Below are 12,279 nucleotides of genomic sequence, written 5' to 3'. Positions count from 1 at the left end.
GCTCCGTTTTTCTTTCTCAAGATTGCTTTGGCTATTCGGGGTCTTTTGTGTTTCCATAAAAATTGTGACTTTTTTTTTTCTAGTTCTGTGAAAAACGCCATTGGTACTTTGATAGGGATTGCATTGAATCTGTAGATTGCTTTGGGTAGTATACTCATTTTCACAATGCTGATTCTTCCAATCCAAGAACATAGTATATCTCTCCATCTGTTTGTATCATATTTAATTTCTTTCATCAATGTCTTATAGTTTTCTGCATACAGGTCTTTTGTCTCCTTAGGTAGGTTTATTCCTAGGTATTTTATTCTTTTTGTTGCAGTGGTAAATGGGAGTGTTTCCTTAATTTCTCTTTCAGATTTTTCATTATCAGTGTATAGGAATGCAAGAGATTTCTGTGCATTAATTTTGTATCCTGCTACTTTACCAAATTCATTGATTAGCTCTAGTAGTTTTCAGGTAGCATCTTTAGGAGTCTCTATGTATAATATCATGTCATCTGCAAACAGTGACAGTTTTACTTCTTTTCTGATTTGGATTCCTTTTATTTCTTTTTCTTCTCTGATTGCTGTGGCTAAAACTTCCAAAACTATGTTGAATAAAAGTGGTGAGCGTGGACAACCTTGTCTTGTTCCTGATCTTAGAGGAAATGGTTTCAGTTTTTCAACATTGAGAACAGTGTTGGCTGTGGGTTTGTCATATATGGCCTTTATTATGTTGAGGTAAGTTTCCTCTATGCCTACTTTCTGCAGGGTTTTTATCATAAATGGGTGTGGAATTTTGTCGAAAGCTTTCTCTGCATCGATTGAGATGATCATATGTTTTTTCTCCTTCCATTTGTTAATATGGTGTATCACGTTGATTGATTTGCATATATTAAAGAATCCTTGCATTCCTGGGATATACCCCACTTGATCATGGTGTATGATCCTTTTAATGTGCTGTTGGATTCTGGTTGCTAGTAGTTTGTTGGGGATTTTTGCATCTATGTTCATCAGTGATATTGGCCTGTAGTTTTCTTTCTTTGTGACATCTTTGTCTGGTTCTGGTATCAGGGTGATGGTGGTCTCATAGAATGAGTTTGGGAGTGTTCCTCCCTCTGCTATATTTTGGAAGAGTTTGAGAAGGATAGGTGTTAGCTCTTCTCTAAATGTTTGATAGAATTCACCTGTGAAGCCATCTCATTCTGGGCTTTTGTTTGTTGGAAGATTTTTAATCACAGTCTCAATTTTAGTGCTTGTGATTGGTCTGTTTATATTTTCTAATTCTTCCTGGTTCAATCTGGGAAGGTTGTACTTTTCCAAGAATTTGTCCATTTCTTCCAGGTTGTCCATTTTATTGGCATAGAGTTGCTAGTAGTAGTCTCTTAGGATCTTTTGTATTTCTGTGGTGTCACTTGTAATCTCTCCTTTTTCAGTTCTAATTATATTGATTTGAGTCCTCTCCCTTTTTTTATTGATGAGTCTGGCTAAAGGTTTATCAATTTTGTTTATCTTCTCGAAGAACCAGGTTTTAGTTTTATTGATCTTTGCTATTGTTTTCTTTGTTTCTATTTCATTTGTTTCTGCTCTGATCTTTATGATTTCTTTCCTTCTACTAATTTTGGGTTTTCTTTGTTCTTCTTTTTCTAGTTCCTTTAGGTATAAGGTTAGATTGTTTACTTGAGATTTTTCTTGTTTCTTGAGATGAGCTTGAATTGCTATGAACTTCCCTCTTAGAACTGCTTTTGCTGTGTCACATAGGTTTTAGATCGCCATGTTTTTGTTGTCATTTGTTTCTAGGTATTTTTGATTTCCTCTTTGACTTCTTCAGTGACCTCTTGGTTATTTAGCAGTACACTGTTTAGCCTCTATGTATTTGTGTTTTTTACTGTTTTTCTTTCCTGTAATTGATTTCTAATCTCATAGCTTTGTGGTTGGAAAAGATGCTTGATAAGATTTCAATTTTCTTAAATTTTCCAAGGTTTGATTTGTGACCCAAGATGTGATCTATTCTGGAGAACATTCTGTATGCACTTGAGAAGAAAGTGTATTCTTCCACTTTTGGGTGGAATGTCCTAAAGATATCAATTAGGTCTATCTGGCCTATTGTGTCTTTTAAAGCTTCTGTTTCCTTATTTATTTTCTGTCTGGATGATCTGTCTATTGGTGTAAATGTTCCCCACTATTATTGTGTTACTGTCAATTTCTCCTATTATGGCTGTTAGCATTTGCCTTATGTATTGAGGTGCTCCTATGTTGGGTGCATAAATATTTATAATTGTTATGTTTTCTTCTTGGATTGATCCCTTGATCATTATGTAGTGTCCTTCCTCATCTCTTGTAACAGCCTTTATTTTAAAGTCTATTTTGTCTGATATGAGAATTGCTACTCCAGCTTTCTTTTGATTTCCATTTGCATGGAATATTTTATTCCATCCCCTCAGTTTCATTCTGTATGTGTCCTTCGGTCTGAAGTGGGTTTCTTGTAGATAGCATATATAAGGGTCTTGTTTTTGTATCCATTCAGCCAGTCTGTGTCTTTTGGTTGGAGCATTTAATCCATTTACATTCAAGATGATTATCGATATGTATGTTCCTATTACCATTTCCTTAATTGATTTGGGTTTGTTTTTGTGGGTCTTTTTCTTCTCTTCTGTTTCCTGCTTAGAGAAGTTCCTTTAGCATTTGTTGTAAAGCTGGTTTGGTGGTGCTGAATTCTCGTAGCTTTTGCTTGTCTGTAAAACTTTTGATTTCTCCATCGAATCTCAATGAGATCCTTGCTGGGTAGAGTAATCTTGGTTGTAGGTTTTTCCCTTTCATCACTTTAAATATATCCTGCTACACCCTTCTGGCTTGCAGAGTTTCTTCTGAAAGAACAGCTGTTAATCTTATGGGGATTCCCTTGTATGTTATTTGTTGCTTTTCCCTTGCTGCTTTTAATATTTTTTCTTTGTATTTAAGTTTTGATAGTTTGATTAATATGTCTCAGCATGTTTCTCTTTGGGTTTATCCTGTATGGGACTCTCTGCGCTTCCTGAACTTGATTGACTATTTCCTTTTCCATGTTAGGGAAGTTTTCGACTATAATCTCTTCAAATATTTTCTCAAAGCCTTTCTTTTTCTCTTCTTCTTCTGGGATCCCTATAATTCGAATGTTGGTGCGTTTAATGTTGTCCCAGAGGTCTCTGAGACTGTCTTCAAGTCTTTTCATTCTTTTTTCTTTATTCTGCTCCCTGGCAGTTATTTCCACCAGTTTATCTTCCAGCTCACTTATCCGTTCTTCTGCCTCAGTTATTCTGCCACTGATTCCTTCTAGAGTATTTAATTTCGGTTACTGTGTTGTTCATCACTGTTTGTTTGCTCTTTAGTTCTTCTAGATTCTTGTTAAATGTTTCTTGTATTTTCTCCATTCTGTTTCTGAGATTTTGGATCATCTTTACTATCATTACTCTGAATTCCTATTCAGGTAGTTTGCCTATTTCATCTTCATTTATTTGGTCTTGTAGATTTTTACCTTGCTCCTTCATCTGTAACATAATTTTTTGTCGTTTCATTTTGTGTGTGTGTGTGTGTGTGTGTGTGTGTGTGTGTGAGTGGGGCTGTATTCCTGTCTTACTTGTTGTTTGGCCTGAGGCGTCCAGCACTGGAGTTTGCAGGCAGTTGGATAGAGCCAGGTCTTGGTGCCGAGGCGAGGACCTCTGGGAGACCTCACTCTGATTAATATTCCCTGGAGTCTGAGGTTCTCTGTTAGTCCAGTGGTTTGGACTTGGAGCTCCCACCACAGGAGCTCAGGCCCAACCCTACAAGCTGCATGGCGTGGCAAAATAAAAAAAGAAAGAAAAAGAAAAAAAGGAGCAGTACAATAACAGAGAATAAAAAACAATATAAAATTAGAAAGATAAAAAATATATTAGGAAAAATAAAACTATAATTGAAACAAGGTAGAATAAAACCACAACAGAAAAAAGAAAAAAAAAGGAGGGGGGGAAACAAGCCAAAAGGAGCAGAACAATAACAAAGTATAAAGAATAAAATAAAATTAGAAAAATAAAAGATTAGAAAAAATCAAAATATAAGTGAATCAACAGCAATGAGTCAACAAGGCAAAACAGAACCCCAAACTAAAAGAGGAAAAAAAGAAAAAAAAACAACCCTTGGCTATCGGGGTGGAGTTTAGACGGGGGGGGGGGGTGGTGGTGGGGGTGGTGGAACTTAGGCAGGGGTGGGGTTTAGGGTGGGGCAGGACCTAGACAGGTGGGGTGGTGACGTTTGAGCGTGGGCGGGGTCTAGGCTCAGGACCTTAGGCTCAGCTGGAAAAGGCCTTCGGGGCACAGCCAAGGTGGGGCGGGGCCTCTGCTCAGGACCTGCGCAGAAAGGGAGAGGCTGCACGTGGAAAGAAGGGCCTCTGGAATGTGGAGTTACAGAGTTTGGAGGTAGGGCGCTGAGTGAGGGTGTGTGGGTGGGGTTTAGGCCCCGTGCGTTGGAGGGGGACCGTGTAGAGGTGGGGCCCTGGGTGGGGGTGAGGCGTGGGGCTTGGGTTCTGCACAGCAGGAGGGAGGCTCTGAGGACAGAGGATTAGGCCCAGGAGCCCAACAGGCTTCCTGGTGCCTAAGTGGACAGGGAAAGCGCTGGCCCTGTTCCCTTACGTTCCTCCGTGCCCCTCCCCCACCATCTCTCCCAGGGTCTCCCCTGTCCCGCTGGCCCCCTAACCGTGGGTGGGTCCCGCTGGGTGTAGGAACTCCTCCCCTACCCCAGCCGCCCCTCAGGGGTGCTGGTCCTGGAGGTCCGGCCTTACCTTTGCTCCCCTTTCCCTCCCTCCCACTCCCTCAGGACCCGCACGGCTGGAGGGGGCCTAGGTGGGCAGAGGATCAGGCCTGGAATCTCAACAGGTTCCTGGGGGCCCAAGTGGACAGGGGAAACCTGGCCACGCTCCCTTTTGATACTCTGCCCTCCCAGTGGTCCCGCAATTTCCCCCATTGGGCGTGGGATCCTTTTCTCTCCCCCAGCTGCCCCTCAGCGGTGCCAGTCCCGTCCTGCCTCCACTACTCCTCCCCCCTCACTCTGCCCCACATCCTACCCGGTTACTGGGGGTTCCTCCCATCCCCTTCGGTGTCCGTGGCCCCCAACCGGTGCCTGATAGGTGCCCTAGTTGTGAGGAGACGCGAATTCCGCATCCTCCTAGTGCACCATTAATACAGACCTTAAGCAACAAGAACCACCACATGGCAGTACGATTTTCTAACCTTTTAATCCAGTCCCATTTCGTCTGGCACAAAGATATAACCTGAAGGATGAGTTGCTTTGTGTAACTGCCTGCTGTGGTGGGCACTACTTTACTGGTGCCTACAAGTGTTTAAGGAGAGGCATTATAGTAAACAGTGGAATGCATGCCAATTGTTTTTATTTATGATGCTTATTTGGACGACAAGGCCAGCCAGCATTTGGCCCCAGGAAGAAGCTTATGGCTGCATCCGTATCATCACTCCACAATGCGGCGGAAAGACTGGACAGCTGGGGAAGCTGCGCCCCAGTCGATGGGCTTCCGGTACTCCTTCTTGTCCAGGAGGTACTGCCTGCCACGGTAGTTGGGCAGCTCGTAGAAGATCCACGCGCCCTCCAGCACCTTACAGGAGTGGACCTCTCGCATGTGAAACTGCTCCATGATGGAAGGGCAGTCTTCAGTGGTTTCATACATCTGACCATTAAAATCCCCTTTCTCAAAGATCTGAATCTTATACTGGCCTCCACTAGACTAAAGAAACAAAGGGGGAAATGAACAGCAAACATTAGCAAAATCAACAGCAGGCCAGGAACTCAGAGAACAGTGAGGTTTGGGACCCACCATCTTGAACGTGAGATGATCTGAACGCCCATCCCCACTGTGCACTGACTGAAACAGCTGACGTTCAATAAGAAAAACAATTCCTTAAAATATACAAGAGGTAGAGAAAGTACTATGGAAATAAGTCACGTAGTCTTGTGATGAACTGACCTAAGATTTTATTGAAGCCTCAGCAGCCAACAAGAGACAACCACCCATTAAGAGGTGGGAAAATCTTAAGAAAACTCTTTCACGTAAAAGCAAAATGGCGGGGTAGGGGGTAAGAGACAGAAAGAGAGGGAGCACGCGCATCCTCTGCAGACTCACCAGGTGGACAGCCCTGCAGGAGCTGAGACGGTCATTGAGGCCCATCCAGTGCTGGTACTCAGAGTAGTCGCCCCGGGGTAGGATGTACATGTACCCAGCAAAGTTGGGCCTTTCATACACAGCCCAGGTGCCTCCTTCCACTCTAATGGAGTTGCAGCGACTCAAGTACATGTGGAAATCTGCACAGTCGCAATCGCTGTCATAGTGGCGGCCTTGAAAGTTTTTGTCTTCAAAGAAAGTAATCTGGAGCACAGGGCAAACAAAGTGGAAAAACTGAGGGGTTAAGTGGCTGTGTTGATAGAAAAATGAAAATTAAGAACACTTTCCCCACTTTAGGAATTCCTTTCTCCTCCATTTTGAGGAGCAAATATCTAGTTCTACCATACCTCACAACATTTGCCTTCTGGCAGACAACTTTAGTTAACAACAGGAATGAGCACTTTCTGAGGCCTTAAAACGAAGCAAAACAAAAGAATGCTCTACTGTCAGCCAGCATTTTCAGACTCAAGCTCATGGCTTCTTTCTCACTGTACTTATGTAATAAATTTTCCACTTTTCTATCTGTCTCTCCCACCGACACCTACTAGACTTCTTCCAAGGGCAAGGACCAAGCCTTATTTCAGCTGTGGACCCCTATACCCTGCACTTGACAAACCCTCAACAAATGCTAGATGAAGATGAGTGAGTTCCAAATACAGAAATCCATTCTAGGTGATATGGAAGAGATATATAGAGAAAAAGAAAACACAGACCTTAGCATTAGAGCTTATTTTAGATGGATATAGAACATACAGACATGAAAATATATCATATGTTCTGTATTACTATTTTGTTGCCAACAAAGTAGTTGCAAAGTAACAAAATGACAAGGCAAGAATGTCCTTTGCTTCAAACTCTTACCAAGTTGCATCACAATCTTTGGGGTAAACCTCTGAAGCCTGTGATGGCACTGGGAAATATGCAGCCCTGAGGAACGGGAAATACTACGCCTGGGCTCTAGAGCTGCATCTCTACAATCAGCCCTACTATTTTAGTCAAGCCACCTCTCAGGGCTCCAGCTTCCCATCTGTCAAATGAAAGGACTGGACTAGATTTGAAGCCCTGGCTATAAAATAAAACTTTTCTGTTTGAAACAGGCAACAGAGTTCCCAGGAAGTCCCAGGGATTCATGATGCAGTTTCTGAAAACCACTAGAAAACCAAATGGACCACACAGTCTGTCCCTTCTTGTTCTGTAATTCCACATCCAAGATCAATGCCAGTTTATAATTTAAACTGAAATCACAGGTGTCATTGATTTGAGCAGTTAATTCCCTGGTGTTGTGCCGCCACCTTGTGGCTAATTTGCTTTATACGTTTAGAAGGAGAAAAACCCTGTCAGCCATTTCAGATGAAAGAAGCAGACAGAGCCAGTTAGAGTCTGGAGAAGATTTTTGAGGACAGGATCTTTGAGGCAAGGTTTGAAGGATAAGTAGGGGGTTTTCCAGAGGCAGAGCAAAAAGAACAGCTCGTTTACTGGAATAAAGGAGTGGAAGGACATGGCCCACTATAGGGACAAGTAGTTCATTAAGCCTGGTGCAGACTGAGCCTGTGGTGAAGTGTTAGGAAATAAAGCCAGAAGTGACACAAGAGCCATGCTAGAATCCCTCTGGTGATGATGTGGGAAATGTAATGTAATGGTTGGTACCTAGAAATAGCTGATTGCTATGGGCGGAGGTGAGAGATGCTGAGGACCAACCAAAGGCAACTGCAATGTGAATGACCATGAGGACAGTCACAAGAAATGAGGATTTGGTGACTAATTAGATGCAGGGAATGAAGGAAGACACTAAAAATAGTTCGCAGCTGGGCCTCATTCTTTTTTACGCAGGTGAGCCTTTCTACATAGCAACCTACTAATAGCTTTTCCTTCCACTGTAAACTTTCTCCTTCCTGCCCTTCCCATTTCTCGACTCTTCCCTTTCCTGTTCCCTAAAAGGCTCCTTACCCTTCCTGCCCCTAAATCACCTACTTCACCTCCTTTCTTCCCTTCCCACAGTCATCTCGATCTCTTCCCGCTCCCTTTCCCATTTTAGCACAGCACAGATTTAGGTACGTGGTACAGGTGAGAAAACAAAATCGCAGCGCCACTAGTTAAATCTGGGTAACACTATGCACTGTAGAGGGTTGTTCTGAGGGTCTGATGGCACAGTGCCAATAGAGCAATTTTAATAGCTGCCTCAGGATTTCCAATAAGCTTTCGCTACAACTGTTACAGATAAAGAAGTTAAATGACTGGCCTAAGGTCATTAGCTAGTTACAAGTTGGTTGCAGGCAAACCAGTGGACAACAGTGCAGACTCCTGGTTAGTAATCTGTTGTTCATTTTATGTCACTTCATCTCCCTCTGTTGTCTTCCTACCTGCACAGCTAACTCTGTTCAAAATATACCATTTACTCTTAGCAATGGAACAAGACCAATCCTGAATCTCAGAGGCTTTTCCCAAAACCTGTGGCAAGATCTTCAAGAAAATCAAGGTAAACTCTCTAAGAATGGATAGATTCTAAACTTAATTAAATTTACCTTTGGTTTTTGGCCAACTATTCACCAAAGAAGAGGCTCTGCAAGGGATATGCCATGGGAAATTAATATCATCTTTCTTCCTTCATTGTTTCTCACACTTACTACCCTCTGCACACTTACCTGACTGACTTCAGTATATGAAAAGTGGAAATATACATGATTTTTTCCTTGCTGTCCACCCTTCCAGCAGACCAGCCAACCATCCCAAGGCTGAAACAAAGCACTAGCATTGCCACAGAACCATTACTGAGCTCCAGGGCCAAGCTCTTCTTTCAGTAGCAGACCTTCCAGGTTTCAGGGCCCAGAGAATGTTGCACCTTTACTCAATTTCCATTTGTAGAAGACCATGAAATCCACTTCACGGTCAGCTGAGAGGTTGGGACTCTTGGACAAAAAGTTTTGTAGAGAAGGCTAAGAAATGTGCAGGAGGTTTTCCTAGAAGTTATTACAAAATTACTCTAATTGTCAAGTTAATTTTTTGAAAAATAGCCTACTAATCCAATATAGCAGAGGGGAAAATGTCTTGACTATTCCACAGGTAACAAGAACAAACTTATTAAAATGCATTGCTTTTGCCCAGCCCATAACTCCTCTGATCAAACTGCTAGCAAGACAATGAGAAAGGGAGAAGAAATAAAAAAGTAAAAGATAAATTGCTATTACTATCTCCTTTGGCTTAGCAAGCAAAAGTTTTTACTAAGTGAACAGACCAGCTACAAGAAATAAAAGAGTACATTATCCCTACACTGGAAATCATTGAAAGTGGGGCTGTTCTGTAACAACCTTCCCTCCAGGCACGTGGATAGCCCTCTAAGGACTTCAGATGCTTTTTAGTGGGATTTTCATGGCATATTTTTCAAAAACCTCAGAGCACTAAAGACACTGTCTCATTTTTCTCCCAAAACCTTCTGGATGCAAATACGACTATTAGTTCTATTTTCCAAACGGGAAAAAAAATCAGGCGCTCACCAGTTATGCAACAAGTTAACAGGTGCCTCCTGAAAAAATGCAATGCAAAGTGCCTGACATTGCCTATGTAGTTTTTGTGCCAAGGTGGTTAGTATGAATCTAAACATGAGAAAACAATTAGACAAGTCCAGATGTCAGGACTTTTTATAAGACACCTGGGTTTGGACTTTGAAAAATGTCAGTGTCTCACAACAACAAAAACTAGGGGGATTGCTCTATATTAAAGGGGCTAAAAAAAAGAGGCTAATGAAACTTGACAACCAAATGAAATTCATGACCCTTGACTGGATCCCACATCAGGGGAAAAGCCAGCCATGAAGCACATTTTTGGGAGCAACTGGAGGAAATGTGAATATAGTCTAAATATTAGGTATTATATTCTGATCAATTTGGAGGACCTGATAATGATATGATGTTTATACAGGGAATGCCCTTGATTTTAGGATATACATGCCTAAAAACTTAAGGCAAAAGTATAATGAAGTCTGCTATTTATTTCCAAATGGTTTAGTAAAAAGAGAAAGAGACACAGAGAGAAGCCAGATATGGCAAAATGTAAACAATTGGAGAATATAAGTAAGGGACATACAAGTATTCATTTACCATCTCTTACTTATTCTTTTAAGATTCAATGGGCTTGAACATTTACACAGTAAAACATTAGGTGGAAAAATCAGGCACCAGAGGCTTTGCTTTAGACCTACAGTCAGTGAAGAACTAGAAAGAGAATGAAGGTATATTCCCTCATTCCCAAAGAGAATCAATTTCCAGTCCAATAATCATGAATCACATATTTTAGAGGCAATTTTCCTAACGTAAGTAAACAATTTTTGGGGGAAAAGGGATAAGAGTAGCTGCTGAATGAAGGGGATATGTAGGATTTAATTCACTTGATTGGTCCATCCGTTTTGGCCATTTAGAATATTAATGGTTGATGCTAAATTTCAAAAGACAGATTTTTAATTGAACACTGAAAGTTCTCTACTCCATATAATCCTCTTATCTGCATGTCTTATTCCTGTGGAAATACAGAGATTAGTTGCTGGAAGGCAGAAATCATGACGATATTTACACATTACATACCTGTACAGTATTCAACATAGTAAGTACCACACATGAAGATAAACCCTTAATAAATTATTTGGTAATTCTGTTAGAATAGAAAATAAAATAAGCATTCCTTAATCTTTTCTTCAATCAATCCCAGCCTTCTATCCACTATCATACTCACCTCCAGGTGAAGAAGCAAAAGCTTTTCTCCATGTTTCTTTCAATGTACCATTAGGTGAAAAAGTGGGTAGGCTAGAAATCAGCATGACCATGTACTTACCTTGGTTCCAGCTTTAGACATTTTTGGTGCATAGATTGGTTTCCCCAGTGCTGAAATCCAGGAATAGCTACAGAGAGTTAGAGGCACAGAGACATTTATACTGGGTTGGTTTCAAATCAAACATTTGCTTAGTCAAGAGAATAGGATCCAAAAATTGAGTCAGTCATTTAGAGGCTATTGATGGTTTCTAGAAAAACAATCAGGATTATGAAATAAAGGAAAGCTTCAGTACCCTCTTTAATGCTTACCAAGCCTTGCTGCATTATAGACTTTGCTGACTCAAGACACCAAAACCCAGCCAAATTTTTCAAAATTGAAAACAGAAAAGTTCCTCTTACTTGGGCAATTTGGTTTTCTAGCAAGTAGCCACCTTGAAATCCCCCATGTCTTTTTTTCTGCAAAAGAACTTGCAGGAGATGAGTCAAAAAAACCACCCTCTAATTCTGAACAGAAGTGAAACATGTTCCAAAGCAATAAAACTGACATGACAACTAAAGGCAATGCATGATCTTGTGTTTGGAAAAAAAGTCAACACAAGTGATATTTGGGGGATAATTAGAAAATTTTAATACAGTCTATATATTAGGTACTACTATTGTGCCATTGTTAAACTTCCTGAATTTAATCATATGTACTATGACTATGTAAGAGAATGTCTGGTTTTAGGAAATACATGCTAATATATTTAGGAGTTAAGGTCCCAGATGTCTTCAACCTACCCTTAAATTGTTGAGCAAAAATAAAATAGTAACACTATACAGAGGGTTGGTAAAGTGAAAGTGGCAAAATGTTAACAGTTGGTGAATCTAGACAAAAGGCATGTGGGAATTTACATTCCTGCCACTGTTCTTTAAGTGTGAAATTTTTTCAAAACACACACATACACCCAAAAGATCCAGGCCACAAGAAAGGGTGCTACAATGTGTAGCCCGAGAGACAGAAAGTTACTGTGGAAATCCTGAATTTGCAAAAGTTTAGCTAAGCCCAGCTTGCCACCTGCTAGGTGGCATTGCTCTGCATGATATCATACTGGAACCTGTGTAGGGAACAGTTTTTGGTGCTTCATATACCTCTGATTTTAGGAATGAGATTACATCTTACTGAAACTCAAAGAAACAACAAATCAACTGTTCTCCATTTTAATTTTCCTGGTCAAATATATTCTTCTCAAAAGCCCAACTTCCTCATCTTTCCCCTTAACAAAGCCTCCAGCAAATATTTTTATAAATGGGATGCCCCTAAAATATATTTTGGTCAGCCAGAAAATGACAAATGTGCCTTGATGTGAAGACT

The 12,279-nt window shown here is 40.9% G+C and overlaps 1 protein-coding gene across 1 annotated transcript; it reads right to left on the bottom strand.

Annotated features, from left to right (window-relative positions):
• Nucleotides 1–5,278: 5,278 nt before the first annotated feature.
• Nucleotides 5,279–12,185, bottom strand: CRYGS (crystallin gamma S). The gene is made up of 3 exons (XM_030861305.3): nt 10,987–12,185; nt 6,127–6,369; nt 5,279–5,730 (listed from the first exon to the last, which is right to left on the bottom strand). The coding sequence occupies exons 1-3, from the start codon at nt 11,005–11,007 to the stop codon at nt 5,458–5,460; spliced, it is 537 nt and encodes a 178-aa protein (XP_030717165.2). The 5' UTR covers nt 11,008–12,185; the 3' UTR covers nt 5,279–5,457.
• Between the last annotated feature and the right edge of the window lie 94 nt (nt 12,186–12,279).

This window comes from Globicephala melas, chromosome 4, assembly GCF_963455315.2.
Source record: "Globicephala melas chromosome 4, mGloMel1.2, whole genome shotgun sequence".
Lineage (NCBI taxonomy): Eukaryota > Metazoa > Chordata > Mammalia > Artiodactyla > Delphinidae > Globicephala > Globicephala melas.
Note: the sequence above shows the minus strand (reverse complement) of the source record. Positions and strands in the feature narration are given on the sequence as shown.

Bases quoted from the DNA above. Each gene is read 5' to 3' on its own strand.
- CRYGS (XM_030861305.3), bottom strand. From the start codon at position 11,007: ATGTCTAAAGCTGGAACCAAG. The intron at 6,370-10,986 runs GTAAGTACATGG...CCTGTGCTCCAG, and splicing joins TGTCTAAAGCTGGAACCAAG to ATTACTTTCTTTGAAGACAA. The intron at 5,731-6,126 runs GTGAGTCTGCAG...TTGTTTCTTTAG, and splicing joins CCTGCAGGGCTGTCCACCTG to TCTAGTGGAGGCCAGTATAA.